The sequence below is a fragment of the Mesoplodon bidens genome, assembly GCF_964165515.1.
Source record: "Mesoplodon bidens genome assembly, chromosome: X".
Classification (NCBI taxonomy): Eukaryota; Metazoa; Chordata; class Mammalia; order Artiodactyla; family Ziphiidae; genus Mesoplodon; species Mesoplodon bidens.
Genome location: NC_138163.1, coordinates 136154333 through 136173778, shown reverse-complemented (window position 1 = coordinate 136173778; position 19446 = coordinate 136154333). Strand labels below are relative to the sequence as shown.

The 19446-nt window shown below is 45.9% G+C and overlaps 1 protein-coding gene across 4 annotated transcripts in view; it reads left to right on the top strand.

The window, feature by feature from the left end:
* The window catches only part of LOC308609230 (F-box-like/WD repeat-containing protein TBL1X), a 224932-nt gene that overhangs the window by 154514 nt on the left and 50972 nt on the right, over positions 1-19446 (top strand). For all 4 annotated transcript variants that reach the window (XM_081222868.1, XM_081222867.1, XM_081222865.1 and 1 more), the window contains 2 exons: positions 2649-2737; positions 16671-16789. In XM_081222868.1, coding sequence (XP_081078994.1) covers positions 16732-16789 — 58 coding nt within the window. In that variant the 5' untranslated portion in view covers positions 2649-2737; positions 16671-16731. The remainder of the gene's footprint in view (positions 1-2648; positions 2738-16670; positions 16790-19446) is intronic.

Here is a 19446-nt window from a genome sequence, read left to right as displayed (position 1 = left end):
GCCAAAAAAGCAAAACATAAAACAGAAGCAATACTGTAAAAATTCAATAAAGACTTAAAAAAAAGGTGGGGGGACTTCCCTGGTGGTCCAGTGGCTAAGACTCCACGCTCCCAATGCAGGGGGCCTGGGTTCCATCCCTGGTCAGGGAACTAGATCTCCCACATGCTGCAACTAAGAGTTTGCATGCCGCAACTAAAGATATCATGTGCTGCAATGAAGATCCTGCACGCCGCAGCGAAGATCCCATGTGCCACAACTAAGACCTGGCGCAGCCAAATAAATAAATAAATAATTTAAAAAAAAATCATTTGCGTTTCACACAAATCTTTTTCAGCACGTAAATTGTTGCCAGCACTGTTTTTTGTTTTTGTTTTTGCGGTACGCAGGCCTCTCACCATTGTGGCCTCTCCCGTTGCGGAGCACGGGCTCCAGACGCGCAGGCTCAGCGGCCATGGCTCACGGGCCCAGCCGCTCCGCGGCATGCGGGATCCTCCCGGACCGGGGTATGAACCCGTGTCCCCTGCATCGGCAGGCGGACTCTCAACCACTGCGCCACCAGGGAAGTTCTGCCAACACTGTTTATTGATAGTGGTTCTATTTAGGTGTTAATAATGGGAAATTCAGGACTGACCAGGGATTGGAAGTTCAGGTTTCTCATTTTAACTTATTATTTCTAGTAATAAACTAATTAATTTTGACATGTTGCATAACCAGAATGTTATTAACCAGTCATATTTCACATTTTTTGTGTTTATAACACACAGATGATGTTAATTACATGTACTGAATTTAACAACTTATATCAGAGATAACCTTCAATTTGTGAGTTACCATCTGTTTTGGGCCAGAGAATAGGAATTTGATACTAAAGCTTTTTCCTGAACAGCTTGTAATGAGAGCTGTTTATATATTAATTACTTAATTGAATTATTATGGATTTTAATGTTTTAATTTTCAAGCAGTTTGGGGCTTATTGTGGTGACATCTGCTCATATTTTGATACTTTATGGTGTTTAGCGGTTTCATCATAGGGCTCTTTTGGGTTTACAACCCAGTCCTGAAAATAATTTGCTGTCTGCTTCAGGTGTTCTATTTCATCTCCACTACCGAATTTTTTCATAATGAAATGTATTTTTATTTTATAAGCAAAGGCAATATTCCCTTGTGCCTGCTTCAGTCTGGTGCCCTTTAATTTCTATTCAAAGAGCTATAGAGAAATTTTGTTTAAATCTTATTATTTTCCTTCAGTGGTAGCTTTTTTCAGTTGTCCTGGTTTTATCTTATATATCCTTATGTTGTTTAAAAATGTACTGTAATGAAACTTAAGGGCCTATGAACCTGCTTGTAGAATCCTTTTACTCTCCTTTCTTTGAACAGTGTAACTATAAACGTGACTCAGTGAGAGTAATTTACTTGAATTTCCTTAAAACATTTCAGGAGGTTCTGTATAAATTCACTAATAAGAAACACCTTCGGGGCTTCCCTAGTGGAGCAGCGGTTGAGAGTCTGCTTGCCGATGCAAGGGACACGGGTTCGTGCCCCGGTCTGGGAAGATCCCACATGTTGCGGAGAGGCTGGGCCCTTGAGCCATGGTCGCTGAGCCTGCGCGTCCGGAGGCCACAACAGTGAGAGGCCCGCGTACTGCAAAAAAAAAAAAAAAGAAAGAAAGAAACACCTTCATTCATAGCCTCACTTATGGATTTGAATTGTATTAAACCTGGCACCTTTTTATTATCACTTAAGACTATTGAACAAGAATTTAGAGAAAATAACAGGCATTTAATTTCCTTAGTTTTTGAGCTTGTAGATCATTTAAACCCTGTAGGAGACTGGATTCACTCACAACTGAAGACAGTTTATGAGTGAAGAAGGTAAATATCATTAAGTAGATCCTGGTTGACTGCTTACTGTTTATACTGAGTGAAAAATAAAAATGAGTTTTTGATATGAAGGATTATCTTATGAGATATACCCCTGGCTTCTTCAGAAATCCATGCAAGTGGAACCTCTGTGAAATGGAAATGTAGGAAAACAGTAATGTAAAAGTTGAGAGTCAGTGCTTGCTTTCGCTTTATTTTTAGGGAAGCCAAAAAAGGAAAAAAAAGATTCTAATGTTTCTGTGTTTTTTTGAGCACATAGAAGAGTGGATATCTGCACACAAACATGCATGACGTGATTATTGTAAACATTTGCCCAAGCAATGTCTGTAATGTCAGAAAAGATGTCTGGAGCATCTTTTCTTCTCTTAAGGGTGTGTACAGTTTAATTTATTGGTTGTATGTGATACGGTCCCTAAAACAAAGATATTTTAAGTGGGCATTAATTGCCATTGAATGGTAGCAGGAACAGTATCTGAGCTAAAATCGATTTTATTTACTTTGAGACTTTTTCCTTACAAATCTCTACATGTACCATAATACTGACTGGCCATTTTAATTTCTCCTTTTTCACACTGCAAATAAAACTGCATAGTTTGTGTTAAAGTTTTAGGACAGAGATTATGAAACAGTAAAATGTGTTAAGTTTGAGTTGGGATGAAAAAGAAAAACAAGAATAGGACAGGTCAAAGGTGAACAATTCCCAAAGAATTTTAAGGTGTTTTTTGTTGTTACTGTTGTTGTTTTTCACATCTCTCTGTTTCTCACCAGGCAGGTCCCAGCAGACACTTGGCATTTTATATGATCGGATGCTGGGGAGCCCACTGGTTCAAAGGTCTACACATGACGTCAGCCTAAAGGTAAATGCCTGGCGTTGATCTTTGTCTTTTACCTGCAATTCATTTGAAGCTGAGCTGCGTTTTGCCAAAACTGAACACCTTCTGTTTTAAAATGCTTTGCTTAGAAGGAGTCTGAGGTCTTTCTCCTTGTTGAAGTTGAAGGTAGTAGATAGAGCATCATTAAATAATGTAGTCCATTCTACACGACAGATTGGCCTTTTATTGCCTTCTAAGAATTGTGGATACTGAACCAGCTATTATAAACTTTTCTGGGTCTTACCGGAAGCAGAGGACACTTTCTAAAATCATTCCCTCTTGTCAACACTGTGAATTAAAATTAAGCTGCAAAATTAATTATAATTGGGCACATGAGTCTAGATCTTAGTTGGCCCCTGTATCTTAATGCTATGCTTTATTAGTTTCTTAATATGATTTGTGTCTGTCTGCAAATTGATTTACTACTTAACCTTGAAACTTCTTAGAAGAACATGTAGCTTACTATTTATAGATCTAGTGAGAGGATACGGTATCCAGAAGAGCAAACCAAACAATCGTAGATGGACAGGCATCAAGAGTTGAAGCCCAGGGAGTTCCCTGGCGGTCCAGTGGTTGTTGGGACTTCACACTTGCATTACAGGGGGCATGGGTTTGATCCCTGGTTGGGGAACTAAGATCCTGCAAGCCGCATAGCCAAAAAAAATCAAGAGTTGAAGGCACATTCCAAACTAAAACTGATGGCTCCCTTCCCCGTCCACTACCAAGAAAAAGTGCTGTTATCTTTTGATAGATGGGATTTTAGGGTTTGATTTTATCATTTACTGTTTTGTGTTTTCTGGTTGTTTCTTCAATTTTTTTAAGTTAAAAAACTGATAGAACTTTTGTAATTTTAAGAACATCAAGATGGAAATTTGGGGAAGATTTTTGCTTTATTGTTTTAAAGGAACCAATCAGAACGAAAATGATAGACCCAGATTTAACCAAAGTAAGAATCTTAGAGGGGTGAGATAGGGAGGGTGGGAGAGAGATGCAAGAGGGAGGAGATATGGGGATATATGTATATGTATAGCTGATTCACTTTGTTATAAAGCAGAAACCAACACACCATTGTAAAGCAATTATAATCCAATAAAGATGTTAAAAAAAAGAACCTTATTGAAGTATTTTTGTTTAAAGCCAAATATATAACAAGGTAAATATGTACAGTTGACCCTTGCCTGAGTTTGAACTTCACGGGTCCACTTATACATGGATTTTTTTCAATAAACCATGGACTGCTGTATACAGTCCATGGTTGAATCCACAGATGAGGAATCATGGACACAGAGGGCCAACTGTAAAGTTATAAGTGGGTTTTCAACTGCACAGGGGCCAATCCCCCTAACCCCCATGTTGTTAAAGGTTCAACTGTATTAGAATTTCAATATTTTACTTAAATATTTGTAAAGTTTAGTTTGTTTTAAAAAATAAAAAATTATAAAAGGTTCATTGAGTCTGTGACATCAGATGTTGACATCCGTGTTGTAACATGAATCCTTTTTTATGGCAAAATAATATTCCATTGTATGGATATACCACATTGTGTTTATCCATTCATCAGTTGACGGACATTTGAGTTGTATTTACTCTTATTGAGTGGTTATGAATAATGCTGCCATGAACATTCGTGTACCGGTTTTGTGTGGACGTATACCTTCATGCCTCTTGGGTGTATACCTGGCAGTAGAATTGCCAGGTTGTTATGGTAACTCTGTTTAACATTTTGAAGAACTGTCCAACTTTTCCAAAGTGGCTGCACCATCAGTGAGTATGTTTTGAAATGCAGTTGAACCATATTTTAAATGTCAGAGGGAAGAGGAGGTCTGTTGCTCATTAGTGTTTCGATTGTGTATTAATTCAGTATTTAGGGAACGTAAGCTTTGCTTGAATTGAATTGAATTGGGCACATGCTGACTTCCTGCTGTGTGTGAGGCATTGGTGTTTAGCTTTATAGATGACTCTGGAAATTTTTGTAGCCTTTAACTCCTTGCACAGTTTATACATGCAGATGGTCATTTGGGATCGTGCTGGGAAATGACACACTGTTGCTTACCTACCATAGGACCCATGGTGCATCCACGAGCTTGGGAGTCATCTGCATAAACCACATGCCCTTCCTCTCTATGTTGGGTGCTGTGCGTCAGAAAGTGAGGGCTAATATCTGTTCCCCTTAAACTTACCTAGTTTCGGCAGGTGCCTCCTTTGAAAGCCATTCGCAGCAGACCGTGGCTGTGGTGTTTTCTTGGCTCTTCATTTCACGGTGGTTGGTGTGTGCACAAGGAACATCCACATTTCGGGGCATCACCTTCAGGTTCTCAGACAGGAAGATGTCAGGCTGGGATGCGACAAGGCAGGTGTGCTCTAATGTAGAAAGGAGGAAATCTTCAGGAGAGCGAGCTTGGCAGACCTTTTCTGTCAAGGGCTAGAGGGTAGATATTTGAGGCTTTGTGGGCCAGTGGTCTGTGCTGCAGCCGTTCAGTTCTGCCCTTGTTGTGTGAGAGCAGCTGCCGATCTCACACAGATGAACAAATGTGGCTGAGTGCCAACAAAACTTCACCGACGGACACTGGAATCTGAATGTCGTATCAGTTTCATGGGTGGCAAAATAGCATCATTTTGATTTCCTTTTCAACCATTTAAAAATGTAAAAGCTATCGATAGGTCACAGTCCTTGCAGAATGCAGCTGCAGGTGGGAATTGCCCTGTGGGCCACAGTGTGCCCACCTCGACCTAGAGAAGCACACCTGTTTTATGTCTCCCTCTTCTGACTGCAGCCTTTGAGTTGGAGGACATCCGAGGTGGAACTCTGCAAGGTCTGTGGCGTGCTTAGGACAGCATCCAAGTTGTGGTTACTCGACGAAAGCACTGCAGATTCTCAGGGGGTCAAGACTTTTAGGAATCTGAGGGCCTCCCACGTGAAGAGCGGCTCTGAACTTGTGTAACCGCCCCCACTCAGATGTTCTCAGCCCTAGGCAGTTCCCCGCCCCTCCCCAGGGGACATTTGATCACGTCTGGAGACGGTTTTTCGGGGAGATTGAGAGCTTCTGGCATCTAGTGGGTGGAGACCAGGGATGCTGCTCTATATCCTCCAGTGCACAGGGCAGCCCATCCCGGAGATTTATGTGGTCCCAGAAGTCCGGAGTACTGAGAGTGACGAACCCGACTCACAGCTCCTGTCACTACTTTATTTTGTGTTTTAATCTTAACGGTTTTGTGGCTGTGGAAGTTTAAGATGCCGAGCATTTGACTACAAGACTGAGTTCCTGCGTTTGCTGACATAACGTGAGGCTCATTGAACTCTCAGCAGATACTTGGGTTCATGATGCTTTAAGTATTTTTCTTTTTTTTTTTTTTTTTTTTTTTTTTGTGGTATGCGGGCCTCTCACTGCTGTGGCCTCTCCCGTTGCAGAGCACAGGCTCCGGACGCGCAGGCTCAGTGGCCAGGGCTCACGGGCCCAGCCGCTCCGCGGCATGTGGGATCTTCCCGGACCGGGGCACGAACCCGTGTCCCCTGCATCGGCAGGCGGACTCTCAACCACTGTGCCACCAGGGAAGCCCCTAAGTATTTTTCTTTTAAAACTTTTTTTGTTGTTATTCATTTAAATTGAAGCATCAAAATACGCTTTAACACCAAGATTTTTGAGACGCAGTCTACCTCAAAGGGCAAGGCATCGCCCACCTTAATATCTACGGAGAAAACCACAGGGTTTATTTTTCAGGACTTTGGAGGTCACCTTATATGAGTAAATGACCTCACTTATGACTCCACCTACTGCAGAAAAGGGAATCATCAGGGCCCAAATAAATCCTGCGTGTGTGGGTGAAAATCACAGTGTCTTAGAGGTTTCATAACCAGCCTGTACATATTACTGAAATTTATCTGAGGGCCTAGTGCACATTGTAAAGAATCCAATTCCAGCCTCTCAGTCTTAGAGATAATTAAAATCTGTATGTTAATTTACAGATTAATCGGAAGCATTAGCTTACAAGACCAAAGTCATTAGAAAAAGAAGGCAGACTACTCTTATGTGGAAGAAGCAGCTGTCTGTGTCTCCCAAGGCACTTTGCTTTGAAGTCTTGGGTACCTGAACTGGCATTTCACTGTGTAGAGGAGAAGACTGTAAAACGATAACTGTGCTATTGGTCTTACATGCATCGTCTGGCTCCGTGATGCAGATTTTTTAGCAGCGGTTTGCTGTTACTGGGTGGAACATTTTTTAGAAAGGCTTCCTTCTGGGTCTGCCTCCCCATCAGGCAGAGAGGTGTAGGGTGGGTAGGGTTTGCGGCTCAGAGGGTTTGCGAGAGGACCCGGTGGCCGCGTTGGAGATGCACACGTGGTCTTGGCGGTGACTCCAGGACCGGACGCCTCTCTTGTCACGTCAGCATCCTTCATGGCTCTGCACACAGGGTTGGGATGAAAGGCCCCAGCCAGCCGTTAATTAACCCAGAAGGGCAGCCAGGCACAGGAAGGACCCTTTCTGAATGCCTCACCCAGGGAATGTTTTCGATTTTGTGAAGCGCAGCATTATTTTTGTAGCCCAAGAAGACTCGCTTCTCTCTGCCCTCTCAACCCTGCAGCTTTATTTCCTAGTTAGCTGGGTTGCTCTCATAGTGATGATTTCTGAAGACACTGCCAGATTTTAATTACATTTTAATGAATATGAAAACAGTTCACGTTCATAGGAGAAAATTTGGAAACTACAGAAAGGCACGCACATGTACACAGGTAAAATTCCAGCATGATCCCACCCCTGGAGAGATGGGTGTACTTTATTATATTTTTTATATTTTAGAGGGTATCTTTTGTGTGTGTGTGTACAAAATGAAATTTAGCAACATGCACATTCCATCTTGAAACCTATTTTTTTCATGTATCGCCGTATCATGGACATTTTCTCCCGTCGTGAAAATCCTTTTGAGGACTGCATCTTACTACACTAGTTCATTCTTATATTTAAATGGCAGTTCCACTGCTAGGCATGTGAACTCTGATAATAAAATAATAGTTCTTTGATTATATTTATAATTTTGGACCATTTGACTCCCAAGTAAGTAAATATAACTCTAAAATTAGTGAAAAATCTTACCTTTGGGGGGATTTTTTTCTTACTGTAAAATAATAGACATACTCATTGGTGAATGAAGATATGTCTATTAAAAAAAAAGATGAAACCACTGTTAACATTTTCCTGTTCCCTGCCCAATCTTTTCTATGTATATATTCTATAATTGGGGTCCAACTGTAAGTGCCTTAATTTATTGAATCACACTCAGACTGTCATTGGACAACAAAATAGCTTTCAGTAGCTTCAGGGGCTACATATCGGCTTCGTTACAGTTATGCCGGAAGAACAGGTATATGCAATGTATAAAACAAGCCTGCTTCATCTCCACGATAAGCTGGGTCCCCATCAAGATTGTACAGAAGGATTTATATGTAAATGTTGATGCGTAAATTAAAACTTTGCATCTTGAACTGACTGGGAGACCCCTGGGAAACTCAGTTTCCATTTGAAGAGAGAAAAACATTATGGATAAAGCAAGCAGGGAGGTGAGACCCACTGCGTTCCAGTCAGCAGAGAATTTGTGAAATGCGGAGAGAAGAAAAGCGCCTTGTTGGGATGAGGTAATCTCTAGCAGAGTTTCCCGCTGCTCTGGCTCTCGGTCCTCAGTCTGCACGGAATCATGTCCCAAAGCGCCCTGAGCCTCGTCCAGAAGATTACTTTAAGGGATGGATTCTTCCAGCGTGAAAGCCAGCAGACTAATAGCAGAGATAAGCCATGAGACAAAGTTTCTTCCGTCCCTGATTTAAAGGATTTTAAGAGAACGTTTCGTAATGGGACCGACTGTTACAAGAGAAACTTCTGCCACCAGTGATATCAGCCGAGCACCACGCCCCCTGCCCTGTAATCACTGTGCGCTTACTTCGCTGTTCGCGATCCAGCCTCCCCTCCCGTTGGCAGGGAACACGCTTGCCCTTCCTGTCTTCCTCTCGCAGAGCCAGCTCTCTTGTGATAATATCCTTTAAGATAATTAAAGCGCAGTGAAGATTTTGTTGTTTGGGGGCAGTTCTCTCCCTTCCCAGAGCACGAGAGCCTATGAAATACTGTACGTGCATACTCAGTACAACGAAACCCTCAGACACCATTTCTCCTGCAACTGAATTTTGAACTATTTTGTGAGCAGGACTGACTCATACGAGTTTTTGCCACCTTGAAGTTAAATCGTGAAAAGGAGAAATACTGAAAATAATAATGATAAGTAATCTTCCCTTTAGCTTCCTGATGGATTTAACCCCGAATTATTACGTATGTTGGAATACTCATCTTGCGTGGGGCAACTCCAGGGATGTATGTCATCCGTCCGCACTAATTTTTCCTCCTTCTGTAAAGAACAGCGAGGGAATGTGTAGCTTTACCTCACGGTGAGGGTGGTTATTTCTTTTCTGCACAGTTGCAACGCCGAAGACCTCAAATCAACCTAACTGGAGGTGCCTCGAATCAAAACTGGGTCAGGCAAGAGAATAAACACAATTGCAGTAATTAAGAGCCCTTTTTCATTTTTTTCCTTCTTTTGGAGGCCGAGGGGGATCTGCCGGTGCTGAAAAAGCTCTCCTTTATTCTAGAGCTGGAAGGTTGGAAGGCATCCACGGGTGTCGTCGGGTCTTGAGCCGGCCACGGCGGCTGCTCCGGAAACGGGCGAGGTGCTGCCGTGGGAGCTGGCCCTCCGGGTTTCCGTGGTAGAAGTGCCGGGCCGAGCGTGGAGGAAGGTGCTTTCTCGGACGGGCTCTCGACCCGCCGCTGGCCTGTTGACACGTCACCTGCTGCCAGCTCTGAATCACTTTGGCGAGGGTGCTGTGTTCCTCGGGCCCTTTCGGGGGCTCTTTGCTCTGGGGATGCTCGCAGGTAGCCGAGTGGGAGTAATAGCCATCCTGCCTGTCTCCTGTGCGCGGGGCCCTGACGGGGAGTTTGTATAAATGCTTCGCGTCCTCACCGCCTCTGCCGGGTGGAACGGCTCTCATGATCCTCAGTTTGGAGAAGGGAAAACGGAGCCACGTGACCCGCCCTGCAACCCACAGCTAGCAAGGGATGGAGGTGTGATTAGGAGTCAGGCCACCTGGCTCTGAGCCACGAGGCCCCCGAGTCCTACGTTTTGTGATCTGCTCTGTGGCTCTCAGGACGTTAGTTCCCTTACCTGTAGCCAGTAAGTCCGTGGACACCGGAACCATCACCGTGGTGTACCCCAGCTTTATTGCAGCCAGTACAAGCATTTTGAGCTCCGCATCACGTGCCCACAAAAATCGTCCTTGGCAGAAAGGACACAGGCCAACTTCTCCCCCAGCTCACAGCCCGCGGTGATGGCACGGAGGGCCGTCTTCCCGCCCTGGGTCCCAGGGAGCACTCGGTACGTCCTTGAAGGTGACCCAGCACACACACACCCTGCCACAAACACACACAGATCCTTCCTTTCCTCCCTTTTTCATGTTTCTCCGCCGCATCTTGTGTCCGTCAGTCAAGGATTCACCTCCTCCCTCTTCCAGACCTTCCCCCCTCCTCCCTGACCTAGCCTCTCCTGGAGCCATGCTGCCGTGCCTCTTAGCACCTTAGGGTATAGGCGCGGGGCTTTAACTACAGGAGCTTGTCGTTGTTTGCATAGACATCTTACAGCTTCAAGGAAGCGGGGTGTGTGTGTGTCTGTGTGTGTCTCTGGGTGTGTGTGTGTGCGCGTGCGCGCCTGCATCTGAATTTGTGTCATCCCCGCTGTTGCCATCACCATGCCTTGAATGTCGTAGGTGCTTGGTAATTGTTTCTATCATCACTTTGTACCTCATTTATCTCAAGTGCGGGAAAAGCAGGGTGAAGCATTTGCCCGTGTTTTGGTTTGCAGCGGGGTTACAGTGAACACGGGACTGGGGTCCACGTGCTCATCTCACGGGAGGCGTGGCGGCTTCTCGCTGTGGGGTCTTCTCGTCACAGAGCGTTTCTTTCTGCAGAGGTGTTTGTAGGCAGCAACGTCCGACCCTCATGGTGATGGAAGAAAGTCCGTGGCGAGCGTCAGGGCTGTGCGAGTATTTGCAGTGGCGGAGTGCCTCAGGGCTGACAGAAACCGCCTCCCGCCTGCAGGATGGAACGTTGGTTCTCATTTCAGATGCACAGAGACAGAAAGGAGGCAGAAGAGTGGTTCCCAGGGCCTGGGGTGGGGGGGACCGGGGACAGAGGTTGTTGGCGGTGATAAAGAAGTGGTGGAGGTGTGGGGGGGTGGCTGCCCAGGAATACGGATGCCCTCGATGCCACCACCGGCTGGTGCACTTCAAAATGGTCACGGTGGTAAATTAAATGTTGTGTGTATTTTAACACAATTGAAAAAACAAAACAAAACACCAGACCTGGGACTTGAGCCACTGATGTAGATTTCGCTTGTCTGTGTCTGGGGTAGAGAAGCCCGCGCCCGTCCCCGAGTGAATGGTGTGCCCGGGGCCGAGCTCGCCGGCTAGGAACTCACTGCCTTGCCTGCCGCTACTTCACACCTGCGTTAAGAGCTGGCTCACCTTTCAGCAGAGATAGCGAGGGGGGCTTTGAGGAGACGTGTTTTTAGAGCCGGAACCCCAGTTTCCTGCTGAACAGGAGGAAGGCGCCCTTCCTTCAGCCTTGGCTTGCGGGCTGCCTCAGAAAACAGCGCCCCACACTGTCAGATGGCAGGCGTGGCACGAGATGTCCTCACTGCCACCCACACCAGAAACTCGGCGTGGGGAGGTACCCCCAGACCCTCGGCTGAGAGGTCTTCCAGCCCAGCAGAACTTTGAATAGCACTGTCATACCAGCACGTTTATTTACTATACATGAAATTATACAGAAAATCCCTGATTTTAAAAAATCCATCATCTTATTCTAACATCTCTCTCTGGAAATTGAGCTCTTGTCTTGGAGAAAAGAGGATAGGTAACTCTTCTTCCCAACCTTATGTAGATCTTGGCAAAATATGTCTAAAACAGTAGCTTTTGCCAGGTGAAGATCAGCCGTTTTACTCATTTGAGTCAAAATAGTGACGTTGACCCAGTAAACTGACAGCAACCACCTTCAAGCGCGTTGCTCAGAGGTACCGCAGTTAGACACCAGTTAATTGTTGGTTTCTCTTGATTTTGGTGTAATCAAACCCAAAGCGTTGGAGTGGATTGAATGTTGCCGCGGTTTATGGTCAGTTTAAAGAATGTTCTCCTGTGTGTATTGAATAGTCTCACAATACACATGCACATTTCAGTTCACTAGTCACTGTAAATCCTTTTTTTGGAACTAGTTAGGTTTTAGAAGAAGTTTAAGCCATTTAATTTAAGAAGCTGTTTTATTGGTGGGCGGGACTTTGATCCAATTATTAGATCAGGTTTTTTAAAATTAATACATGTATAGGCATACCTCATATGTGTACATACATGTACCTCACATGTGTACAATCATACCTCATAAATGTCACATGTTGTACTTCGGAGACATAACGTTTTTTACAAATTGAAGGTTGGTGCCAGCCCTGCAACGAGCAAGTCAGCTGACGCCATTTTTCCAACAGCATTTGCTACTTTGTGTTTCTGTGTCACATTAGGGTAGTTGTTGCACCATTTCAGACTTTTTCATTATTATTATATCTGTTATGGTGATCTGTGATCAGTGATTTTTGATGTTATTGCAAAAAGATTACAGCTCACTGAAGGCTCAGATTTTGTTTAGCATTTTTTAGCAATAAAATTTTTAATGAGGGTATATAGCTTTTTTTAGACATAATACTGTTGCACACTTAATAGACTACAGTATAGTGTAAACCTAACTCTTACATGCACTGGGGAACCAGAAAAAAGCCCTGTGACTCACTTTATTGCTGTGGTCTGGACCTGAACCCACAATACCTCCAGGTGTGCCTATGTTGAGGTGGACCAGTCAGTAGAAACACATGACACTCCTGTGGACCAAATGGTATCACATCCCTGGTTCTATCGCAGGCCGGGGATGCTTTTTGTTTTCTTTCCTCTGCTGTTTACAAATCAAAAATCCTTTAAGAAGTTAAAACCATATTGGGGAAATCATTCTGATCCTTGGATCCTAACTTAAAATTTCAGAGAGAAGATGAATCTGGGATCAGAAAGTAGAGAGCTAGAGCTTCAACAGAAATTTTCTTAGTTGGAAAAAAGGCTGATGCGTAAAGAAAAACAGGGGAACGGACTAACAAAAGTCGTCCATAATTCCCCTCTCTTGAGGATCTTAAATTCTCTCACTCCAGAGTCCTGTGCTAACGCTTGTGCAGACACTTCTAATATATATTACAGACACTTGTGGGGTGGGGAACGTTGAACCAGGCTCTGGGTACAGGGGTGTCTTCCATATGTATCCAAATACCTTCTCCTTAGAAAGCAAGAAAGATCTGGATGCTGAAAGACAAATATCAGTACTTTCCTTATGAAAATGTGATTTTGTGGAAAGATTTTACATAGACTATTTGAAAAAGCCAAGCTCTTATGGTGCATTTTAAAGGATCCTTTTTAGCAGCATGGCCGTTTCATTAAGCAACGTCTATGAGCTAGCTCCACGGTGTCTTACAATTTTATAAATGGAATTCATTTCAAACACAAAATGCTTAGTTTTCCTGTATAACCGTTGTTCTCAGCCAGCAGCAGTTTAGCAATTTGTAATATTTAGCAGTGTCTGGAGGTGTGTTTGATCATCACAACCGTAGGGGATGGAGGGAAGGTTGTGCTGGCGTCTAGTGAGAAGAGGCCAGGGATGCTGCTAAACATCCTACAGTGTGCAGAGTGTTCTCATAACAGAGAATCGTCTGGCCCCAAGTCAGACTCCCTGAGGCCGAGAGACCCTGTTGGTGAGATTAGATTTCCCTGTTTATAAGTACTGAAAATGACAATAAAAGAAAAGCGGGTTAGGGGTGCTGTCTATTCAGGCTGCTCTAACACAATACCATAAACTGGACAGCCTAAACAATAAACATTTATTTCTCACAGTTCTGGAGGCTGGAAGTCCAAGATCAAGGCACCAGCAGATTCAGTATCTGGTGAGGACCAGATACCACCATCTTCTCTTCCTGTAGGGTTTACACTAGACTGTAGTGTATTAAGTGTGCAACAGTGTGTTCTTACATGGCAGAAAGAGGGAAAACGCTCTGGGGTCTCTTTTTATAAGGGCACTAACCCCTTCATGAGGGTGGAGCCCTCATGACCTGATCACATCCCAGTGGCGCCACTATTTACTGTTTACCATAGAGAGGAACTGAAACTGAATTCCTCGTGAGAACTGAGTCGACATCGTTACTGCCACTCTATATCATCAAAAGTCTCTTTAGGGACTTCCCTGGTGGTTCAGTGGTAAGGAGTCCGCCTTCCAGTGTAAGGGACTCGGGTTCGATCCCTGGTCGGGAAACTAGGATCCCACATGCCGTGGGGCAACTAGGCCTGCACGCCGCCACAACTGGAGAGGAGAACTAGAGAGAAGCCCACATGCTGCAACTAGGACCCTATGCGGCCAAAAAAAAAAAAGTCTCTTTAGAGCTACACTATTCTGCCGTACACATCTTTGTTATTATTTGTTCTGTCCTTTGAATAATGTTTTATTTTTTCCCTTGTATATGCTCTGATTTCATAGCTTTTTATTTAGTCTCAAATATCTTCCTAATGCCATCTTATATGTGAACTCCCCAGAGTTCAAGCAGACATCTCAGGACAAATTTATATAGATATATATGTTTTTTTGTTTGTTTGTTTTTGTTTTTGTTTTGTTTTTTTTGCGATACGCGGCCCTCTCACTGCCGTGGCCTCTCCCGCTGCGGAGCACAGGCTCCGGACGCGCAGGCTCAGCGGCCATGGCTCATGGGCCCAGCCGCTCTGCGGCATGTGGGATCTTCCCGGACCAGGGCACGAACCCGTGTCCCCTGCACCGCAGGCGGACTCTCAACCACTGCGCCACCAGGGAAGCCCTGACAAATTTATATTTTGACTGTCAAATTTTCTTTCCAGTGTCTGCAAAAGTACAGAAATACCACCTAATTAAGCGAAGAAGACAAGTATTTTTGCATGACAAAATTCTGGTAACTACAAATTAAAATCTTGTTAAGACGACGAAGTGAGACCTGGAGTGCCCCAAGAGGCCACTGTATTAGTTATCTGCTGCTGCCTAACACATGACCACAAATTCAGCAGCTAGAAACAGCACGTTCATTCTCACGGTTTCCCGGGGTCAGGAGACTGGGCACGTGCAGGGCTCCTCTGCGCAGGGTCTCGAGAGGCTGTAGCCACGTGGCGGCTGGGCCGCATCCTTATTTAGAGCTGAGAAGGGAAGGGCCTTCTTCCAAGCTCACACTGTTGGCACAACTCAGTTTTCCTGTGGTTGTAGGACTGAGGCGCACAGCTTTCTACAGACCCCCCTCGGTGCCCCGGGCGGTTCACGTGAACGCCAGCAGGACAGTCTTTCTCTAGTCCAGTAAGAGTCTTGCACAGTGTAATGTAACAATTACAGGAGTGACATCTGGTCATCCTTGCCGTCGAACCTAGCCAGGGTGTGGCATCCGTCTCCTTTGACGTATTCTGTGGGGTAGAAGGGAGTCACAGGTCCTGCCCACACTGGCTGGGAGGGGATTATATCAGGTGGCACTCACTGGGGGGCCATCGTGGGGTGTGTCCATCATGATGACCTTTAATTCACATCCTCCCAACTTGAAATGTGCATTTCGTCCTTTTATCGTTTTCTAAACAAATGGACATTTAATGGTAATTCAATAATGAAAGATTTTCCACCGTAAAGATGCCTGAACACATATGGCATGGCCTCTGAAGACAGTTCCCAAACAGCCTGAAGTGTTCGGTATTGATGACATAATTGAAGGAAGTTGTGGCCCTTCTCGGCCGCTGCCGTTTGGAGTGAACGCTCTTACACATGTGTGAATTCTGCTCTCTCTGTGGATAAAAGAGTTCTGTTTGATTGACTTCTGTCGTCTTGGGCCAGGGTGCTCATAGGTCTGACCTAGGATTGTGAAGAAAATAAGGCTCTGTTCTTACTGTCTGCCTCAGACCCAGAGGCTTCCGAAGTCCTCATCATCCCCTCACTCCTCCCCTAGGTTTCTACCTGCCTTCCCATACTGCGGTCTCGGCCAGACTGATGCAGCCACTTTTGGGGCAAACTACAAACGATGTAGGTTCTCTCTGTGTCCATGGGCTGGCTTCCTGCACCTGGCCTCTGTATAGAAGCCACGTCAGGGTGACACATACGCTGACTTAGCTCCGTGCTGATGTGTGTCTGCCTTCTCAGGGCCGTGTGCACCCTATAGGTTCAGTGACGGTCCAGTTCATCACTGAACTTTTATGGGTGGAAGGTGTTATGATTAATCACTGCTTCAGAGCCACAGGTGTTTTCCAGACCATACGGTCGCCCTGCCTGGGGGTGTTGACGTGCCTGCTGGCCCGCCTGGTCGTCTTCCCCGTCTGTCTAGGAAAGGGTGGTGGCATCCAAGGCGGCCGCGTCTGTCCCGCTGCGCACCAGGATCCCATGCAAGCTCGCTGTCAACTGCCTCGTGACCATAACGCACACGGGATTTTTAGTGAATAAAAAATCAGTGTTTGTTCTCGTTTTCTGTGGCCCCTGAGCTTGTCTCCATTAGTGGTTTATATATGAGTCCATCCCAGCATTATAAAATGCACCAACTCATCTTTTTTGGGAAAATTTTCACCTGTATGAATGTGTCTATACACACACACACACACAATTATAAAATCTTTATGTAATCACAAAATACAACACGGATCAGGCATTAATTACCTTCACATGTACAACATCCTGAGTATTATATTTTTCAGTCATCTCAAAAAGAATGCAGTGAAAAACAAAAAACTACAGGCGGTGTTTCACAGCTCTCTTCCACTTTCTCCTCCCAGCTTGCTCACAGAAGGTGGCCCCCGCTTCGTGAAGACCTCATCGCCGTGAGGTGAGGCTAAGATGAGCATAACCAGTGACGAGGTGAACTTTCTGGTGTATCGGTATCTCCAGGAGTCAGGTAAGAGGGCGGCCTCCTGTCTATAGGAAATCATCTTCCACATGCCAAGTGCAAAGCGAGCAACCATTCACTGGTCAAACACCCAGGCTATAGAAAAAGAAGAGCTCAGAACACTCTTGTTCAGAGGATTACAGGGGGGAAGAGAAGGTTCAGGGGCCGTCCCATTCCTGGGGTGGGATGAGGCAGCATGTTCTTCTTTCCCTTGACATTTCTGTTCACGTGAAATCAGATTGGAATTAAGATCAAGAGCAGTTGTGATAGATATGGTGAGGGGCGGGGGTGATTGGGGTTCTTGGCCCCCAGCACAGGGAGGGCATTTATGGCCTGGTGTACACTTATGGTGTGTATATATGGGGGTGGGGTGATTTGGGGTTCTTGGCCCCCAGCACAGGGACGGCATTTATGGGCTGGTGTATATATATGGTGTGTATATATGGGGGTGGGGTGATTTGGGGATTCTTAGCCCTGAGCACGGGGTGGGGGGCATTTATGGCCTGGTGTATATATATGGGGGTGGCATGATTTGGGGATTCTTAGCCCCGAGCACAGGGAGGGCATTTATGGGCTGGTGTATACATATGGTGTGTATATATGGGGGTGGGGTGATTTGGGGTTCTTGGCCCCGAGCACGGGGGGGGCATTTATGGCCTGGTGTACACTTACGGTGTGTATATATGGGGGAGGGGTGATTTGGGGTTCTTGGCCCCCAGCACAGGGACGGCATTTATGGGCTGGTGTGTACATAGGGTGTGTGTATATGGGGGTGGGGTGATTTGGGGATTCTTAGCCCCGAGCACGGGGGGGGCATTTATGGCCTGGTGTATACATATAGTGTATATATATGGGGGTGGCGTGATTTGGGAATTCTTAGCCCCGAGCACAGGGAGGGCATTTATGAGCTGGTTTGTACATATGGTGTGTATATATGAGGGTGGGGTGATTTGGGGTTCTTGGCCCCCAGCACAGGGAGGGCATTTATGGGCTGCTGTATACATATGGTGTGTATATATGGGGGTGGCGTGATTTGGGGATTCTTGGCCCCAAGCACAGGGAGGGCATTTATGGGCTGCTGTATACATATGGTGTGTATATATGGGGGTGGGGTGATTTGGGGTTCTTGGCCCCCAGCACAGGGAGGGCATTTATGGGCTGGTGTATACATATGGTGTGTATATATGGGGGTGGGGTGATTTGGGAATTCTTAACCCCCAAGCACAGGGCGGGGCATTTATGGGCTGGTGTATACATATGGTGTGTATATATGGGGGTGGCGTGATTTGGGGATTCTTGGCCCCCAGCACAGGGAGGGCATTTATGGGCTGGTGTACACATATGGTGTGTATATATGGAGGTGGGGTGATTTGGTAGGTTGGCTTGAACAGAAATATATTGTCTCAGTGTCCTGGAGGACAGCAGTCTGAAAGCAGGGTGTCAGCTGGCGTGGTTCCTTCTGAGGGATGTGATAGAGTCTGTCCCAGCCTCTCTCCCAGCTTCTGGTGCTTTCCCAGCTGTCTTTGGCTCTCCTTGGCTTGTTGGTGCATCATCCCTTGATACATACCTTCACCTTCACGTGGCACTCTCCCTGTGTGCATGTACCTCTCTGTCTAAATTTGTCAGGTTTCTCCTTTTGTCAAGACACAGTCATATTGGATTAGGGGCTCACGGTATTCCAGTACGACCTCATCTTAACTAGTTACATCTGCAGTAACCCTTTTTCCAGATAATGTCACATCCTGAGGCGTACTGTGGGGGTAGGACTTCAACATATGAATTTGAGGGGCCAGTTCAACCTGTAACAGTTTGTTTTGCGCACATTTAAGCTTTATACACTTGGTGTCGTGTTGTATATATCCTGCAACTTGATTTTTCAAGAAGGAAGCCAATTCCCAGGTCCCACTTGCCAGAAACACACATGCTAGGACTCAGGGTGAACCAACTGTGGGCCCCTGGGACGGGCTCTTTCAGGGTCAGCCCAGAAGGGTGCGATGGGCAGGCCTTGCAGGTAAACCAAATGGCTCGATTCTTATTCTTGAACACATTATTCACCCATTGGAAAAATGATCCTGGGGCTTCCCTGGTGGCACAGTGGTTAAGAATCCACCTCCAGGTCTTCCCTGGTGGCGCAGTGGTTGGGAGGACTCCGCCTGCCGATGCGGGGGACACAGGTTCGTGCCCTGGTCCGGGAGGATCCCACATGCCGCGGAGCGGCTGGGCCCGTGAGCTGTGGCCGCTGGGCCTGGGCATCCGGAGCCTGCGCTCTGCAACGAGAGAGACCACAACAGGGAGAGGCCCGCGTACCGCAGAAAAAAAAAAAAAAAAAGAATCCGCCTCCAGTGCAGGGGACATGGGTTTGAGCCCTGGTCCAGGAAGATCCAACATGCTGCGGAGCAACTAAGCATGTGTGCCACAACTATTGAGCCTGCACTGTAGAGCCACGAGCTACAAGTACTGAGCCCACACGCTGCAACTACTGAAGCCCGCAACGCCTAGAGCCGGTGCTCCGCAACAAGAGAAGCCACCGCAGTGAGAAGCCCGTGCACCACAGTGAAGAGTAGCCCCTGTTCGCCGCAGCTAGAGAAAAGCCCGCTCAGAGCAGCAAAGACCCAATGCAGCCAAAAAATAAAATAAATAAATTAGAAAAAAAAAAAAAAGGTTAT